At 34.1% G+C, this 6,291-nt stretch overlaps 1 protein-coding gene across 1 annotated transcript; it reads left to right on the top strand.

Annotated features, from left to right (window-relative positions):
- The first annotated feature begins 523 nt into the window (after positions 1-523).
- LOC139888780 (reticulon-like protein B13) lies at positions 524-5,935 on the top strand. Its single transcript, XM_071871767.1, has 7 exons — positions 524-566; positions 977-1,129; positions 2,008-2,068; positions 2,165-2,271; positions 4,942-5,137; positions 5,337-5,548; positions 5,742-5,935. The coding sequence occupies exons 1-7, from the start codon at positions 524-526 to the stop codon at positions 5,933-5,935; spliced, it is 966 nt and encodes a 321-aa protein (XP_071727868.1).
- The last annotated feature ends 356 nt before the right edge of the window (positions 5,936-6,291 follow it).

Below are 6,291 nucleotides of genomic sequence, written 5' to 3'. Positions count from 1 at the left end.
ACAAACTATACGCGAAACGGACATTTTTAAAAAAATGCTAAATACCTCGGACTATATTCAATACATATACATACACCTATAATATACAACTCATTATAACTCAAAGTACCTACATCATATAGATGGTTCTGTTTCCCTTTTTTATGCAATCTTCCCGACGTTAAAAATGCATAGGGCATTAGGTATACTAAGTACTAACTTCGTGCATCTAAAAACACCCGTAGCAAAACGTTTTTAATTCTGTAAATACATAATAGTACGTTAGCTATGAATATGTGATCCGAAAGGCCCCGCGTCATCGCGCGGGAAGTTTGGTCAATTTAAAAGATAAGAACCCCGAGTGAAGTAAAGCATTGCAGTGCAGGCATGGCCTCCACGTGTAACTCTTTAGGCGCCACGTGTATACCATTGACATCTGTACACTCTAGTTCTAATATTCTTTATCCATGCCATTTCACATGACACTAAACATTTCGAATTAATCGTTACTAATTAAAATTAATTCAAATTCAATACATCAAGTATGTCGGAAACAACTGATCAACACCCTCCTAAGGTGCCAACAGGTCTGTTTCATTGTTACTCCATTGTTTATAATCTTAAAAGTAATATAGGATAATAGGATAATCATTATAATTATCTTCTGTTGTTTTTAGATTGGAGTAATACTTAAGCAGTTTACTGTATATGTGTTTAATCAAATTCAAACCCATCATCTTATAAGTAATCTTGTAAGTGTAGCTTTTTGTTCTTAAAATTATCCTTCTAGTTGTTACGGAGTACTTTGTAGTCATGGAAGCCCATATAATCCAATTTGAGAAATTTAAAAAAAAAATCCAGAAATCTTAATGTTATATAGGAGTGTGAAAAAAACCAACATTTTTTTAGAACTACATGAAATTAAGTAAGAATTTAAACTACCCACTTTGAGATTATAAGTGAAAATGTCTACTTGCGAATTGCAATTGTCAAAAAGAATATGTTAGAATAGAACCGCCTTCGTGGCCCATTGGTTTGGGCACCGTTGAGGTCAAAGGTTCAATCTCTGGCTCTGTAAAAGCCTGTGTGAGGGACGTTTTAGCGTCCCGTACGCAGGAATTCGACGATCCACATGCGATTGATGGATCAGGTCCCTGTTATGTTTCGGGTTTCTATCCGAAAACACGTGTGTACGTGCAAAACGATCGGGTGATTGGGTGGTTGGTTTCTATCTTCGTCGGTGATTCCAAACTCAGTTTTCCAAAAAAGAAAAAAAAAATAAACATGTACGAATGATTGCTCGTTGAAATTAAGAAACAAAAACATATTGAAAAAAAAAATAAATTGATAAGTAAAATTCATACCTACTGTCTTAAAGATTATGGTTTCAAATTAACCTCCTTAATCCTAATTTGTAATCGTGATAACAAACATAATCATAATCATAATTCCTATAATCATTCAATAGTAATTATAATTCTGTAATATATTTTTCATTTTTTCGTTGTTAATAAAAAAATACTCATAGGCCTAATTCATATACTCCACTCGTTCCAATTGAATAGTTGAATTTTTCTTTTTATGATGTCTTAAATAATAACCCTTCCCGGTTTTTCTTCCATAGATAAGAATGATAACATAAAGTTCTTTTATCCTATTACTTTTTGTATTCAACAAAAATTTAGGTAAATGGTTAGGGTAAAGCGATAAAATATACAGAAGTACCAAGCTAGATCAACATGTTGACTTAAGACCGGACATCTTATTATGACATTTTGTAAAATGTGAGTTTTTTTTTTCTTCTTTTTTCGACTGCTAAATGGAAAGAGATAGAGTATATGGTTTAAAGATGTTTAAAAATAATTAAATTTTAAATATATGGGCAAAAAAAAGTGGACATATAGAGAGAATCCGCATGAGCTATATGTGTGAGAAGCAAAGAATGAGGTAGGCATATACGGAGTATTATATACCAAGTGTATGTTATATTATTATATATTTACATTTATAATATATTTTCATGTATAGGCAAGGGGAATTTAGTTTCCTTAAAAATTGGTTTTCAGCATTTATGTGTTATCACTTCAAGGTGTTTTTATTGGACACGACTTTCCATAAGAGAGGCCAGGGGTTTGACATTCATGAGGTGCAAAATTTTTTTTTGAGTTACCCGTCCATTTCATAGGCCTCGGAAGCTGCAAACGTCTTGCATTCGAGCCTCGTGCGACGGTGTTTTACCACACGCGATGCCTATATGGACTCGCCGTGGGGTTTCCTCCTGTGGGGCAGAAGGTACGTAACGTTCTTCCCAAGAAATGATTGGGTGGCTTGGTTCTGACATCGCTTTAAAACTCTGTCAGTGACTCTTAACTGCCGTTTAAAAAGGCAGTTATGTGTTAACAGTTGTCTACAAAATTTATAAATATTTACTATCTATTTTAACAGCCTTGTTTAAAAGTGTAATTTGTTTTCTATTATAGTTTGGTCTTTTTGGGTTGTATACTTAATATGATTCATAGTTCATACATTCAATATACCACAAAAGTATTATAAAGATTTAAATACTTTGCAAAACCTCTTTGTACGAGACTCTTGTCGTTTTATTTGTCTATCCTTGTCAAATCAAACAAACACAACCTTAAGTATGTGTACACAGGGGAACCTTTTTTTTATTATACATTAGTGTCTTTATAATCTTACTTTTAACAGTTATGTGTTAACTACCACATTCAAAGTTTATAAACATTCCTACAGTGTTGTAAATTCATTTATATATTTTTTAGAACTCCAAAGTCATTTCTATGTGTTGACGCCAATTCTCCCAAACCGGAGCTACAATTAAGATAAGTTAAATAGTAATAGTAATATGTTTTATATATACTACATGTGTTGTAGCTCATGTGGTAAGGAGATCGACTCCCTTGGCGTACAACATGCACACAGGGTTGTCCCTTTACCCTTGAGTTTCGCTCAAGAGTGCCTTCCGCACAACGCGTTTCGGGGGGCAGTGGGGGAGGGGGTTTACCGCTCATGCCCTAGGATTGGGTCGTGTTTTCTCCAAGGAAGCAGTTCGGGCAGGTTATGCAACTACGAGAGAAGAACACGTGTGTGGTTTAGTCCCTTTGGTGATCCCGAACTGTTGTTCAAAAAAATGTTTTATACTACATGCATATTATATTATTATATATTTCTAATAAATTTATTATCTTTGTGTACACGAGGATCTTTTTTGTTGTTCAGTAGTTTCGTTAGAATATTAGTTTTTAGCAGTTACGTGTTAGTAGTTGTCTACAAAATTTATAATGATTACTACACGATTTATAAACATTTACCATCTATTTGACACTTCTGTTTAAAAGCGTTGATGGTTTGTATTTTAGTTCAATCTTTTTGGCATGTTTTCCTAATATGATTCATATATCGTACATTATGTATACCCCAAAGTATTGTAAAGAATTAAAATCTTTGTAAAATCTGTTCGTACGAGACTTTTGTCATTTTGTTTGTCTTGTGGTCATCCTTCTCAAATCGAACAACCACAACTTTAAACATGCGTACACAGGGGAACTTTTTTTCTTATTAATTAGTGTCTTTAAAGTCTTACTTTAGCAGTTACGTGTTAACAACCACATTCAAAACTTGGTATAACCACGATAGGGCTTAGGGTATTTGTATTGTATAATAGAAATCACGTTGGAATCACTTTATTATAATGTGGTATCTATAGAGTACTTAAATTCTAAGAATGCCTAAAAATGCTTTGAAACCTCACATCCCCAATCCCACAGTCGAATTTAAGCCTAACTTAATGTCTAATAATTTGGCCTAGTTTAAACTCATGTGAGCTCGAGCTTGGGTTACTGCTAATGACTTCTTATGAGACACTAAAGTAGTGCTTATATAGTTAGAATGTATAGTGTGTTTGGAATTCTAGATAGCCCCAACAGGAACCTCATAACTCTAGTTATCGCTAACCGAGCAACAAGCAGATAAATCACAAGAATACACAAAGATAATGATAAAATAAAGTGCAAGAAACGTAAAGAATAAATGAATTTTGTAGTATTTATGTCTAATCGTTTAATCTAACGATTGGTTTAGTCTACAGCTAAACAGAGAGTTTTTATCGATAATTTTCATATGGGTTGTTGATACAATGAGGTTAGGGTTACAATTTATATCGCAAAACATGAAATCGTTTCCAAAATAGAAAAACTTGCCGGCTACGACACAATTTTGTTACCGCGAAAGTATACCTTGCGACCGCAAGGTCTTAAACTCCAACTTCCAGATCCACTGTGATGCATTTCGTGACCGTAACCTGAAACTCGAGACCATAATATCAAACTCGCGACCTGCATCTTCTAGCCCGCAACCGCAGCTCGAGTTTCCTTCGTTTTTCGTTTCGTTTAACATCTTCAACCCCAACATAGAACCCCAACATATAGTAATTTGAGGTAGGTTTTGAACTTGACTAGGAATGCATTATATATTAGGCTACTCGAGTAGAGTTTGTCAAGCTAACAAGTAGCTTGTTTTTCATGCAGTCCTGATCATGGTTGGATCTATCTCGTTTAAAAACGAGTTTGTTTTTTGGCTGCAATACGCGTTAGATGTTGGAAGACTAGTAAGAATCTTAAATGTTAGATACTTGTATACATGAGCCATTAAAGACAAAACTGTGGCTGTAATACGATTTAGATGTTCGAAGACTAGTATGAATCTTAAATGATAGATATTTTCTTGAGGCTAGGTAATCGTAAAATAATGAGTTGGGTGGTTTTCAGTTACCATGAAAGATCATTCATTAGTTCCATTTCAACTGTTGTGCATGCTTGTATTACTTTTGATCATAAAAACTCAATATAACTATATAAGTTTACTAAAAATCTAAACATACTGTCACTGTATTCCAATACTGTAATATATATGGTGATATATGATTGTATTATATGCATTCAGATGATGCTTACTCCTGGAAAGATGTAATAATGTGGAGGAAGAAGCGTTTGAGCGTTGGAGTACTAACGACCGCAACAGTTTTATGGGTGGTAATGGAAGTCTATGCCTTCAATTTCATCACCGTGTCTTCTTGGCTTTCCATTTTTCTTTTTTCGTCTCTTTTTGCATGGGCTAATATTTATAGGCTCATTTACAAGTAAGCTTACAAATCCAATCTTTATGCATTTCTCAATCATTAGTCCATATTAATACATTATAGTCAAAAGATTAATTGCAACTTAAGACAACCGAGTGTATAAAATTTTACTCCATATTAGTTAGTCTATTGAGTGTATAAACTTTTACTCCATATTAGTTAGTCTATTGACAATGGTTTTGGTTAACGATGGCTGCAGAGAGGAACCAACTATGTCGGGAATTGGGATATCCGAGAACACGGCCAACGGAATTGCGAATTTACTTAGAGAATACTCTGAAGAAGCAGCAAGGTGGATGTTTAAGATTGGTGCTCAAAGTGAGTGGTATGTTTTTGCTGCGACGGTTATTGGTTTGTGGTTACTCTCCATCGTTGGTAGCTTGACGGACCTTCTTACTCTTCTCTTCATAGGTATATATGCATATTTTATGTTCTTTGCGCGTAACAATTTAGTAAAATAAAACTGAAACTTTGTGAGAGACACGCGATAGCAATGTTTTTTTATGTTACTTGATAATATTCTATATGATTATAGGATAAAATTTGGTCCATTTTTCCGACACTTGAACTGAATATCATTCGTGTATGCATTGGTTGTGTTCAGGGACTGTGGTAGGTATGAGTGTTCCAGTTATTTGGTTGAAATATGATAACAAGATAAGGGAGCATGGAAAAAGGTTGCAGATGCATAGCAAGAGGTTTTATAGTATGATGGATGAAAAGGTTGTGCAGAAAATCATGAATAAAGTCAAAGTCAAAACACCGAGACAAGAAGTGAAGGAGAAGAAAATTGAATAGTCCTCGTGCGCGGGGAGCGTTTGAGAATGTTATGCAATGTGTTTGTGTTTCTTAATAATGTTAATGTTAAATTTTAATATGTACATTTTAAGGGTTCATATCTATTCCAATTTGTTATAAGGAACTACTTTACATTTGTGTGTGAGACTATGTTGTATTGTAAGTTTGTAACTAGTTCAAGAATTTGAAGTGTTTTACAAATCTATCGAACATATCACATATGTATTCTTTTTTTTTTTTTTAATTCAACAGACTGAAAAAAAACCGGTTTCACCAAAAAAACGGTCGATCCCAACAACTTGACGGCGCTGTTGTTATACTCATCATTTTCTGGTAAAATCACGGCAGGTTCAGAC

Source organism: Rutidosis leptorrhynchoides, chromosome 2 (assembly GCF_046630445.1).
Source record: "Rutidosis leptorrhynchoides isolate AG116_Rl617_1_P2 chromosome 2, CSIRO_AGI_Rlap_v1, whole genome shotgun sequence".
Lineage (NCBI taxonomy): Eukaryota > Viridiplantae > Streptophyta > Magnoliopsida > Asterales > Asteraceae > Rutidosis > Rutidosis leptorrhynchoides.
Note: the sequence above shows the minus strand (reverse complement) of the source record. Positions and strands in the feature narration are given on the sequence as shown.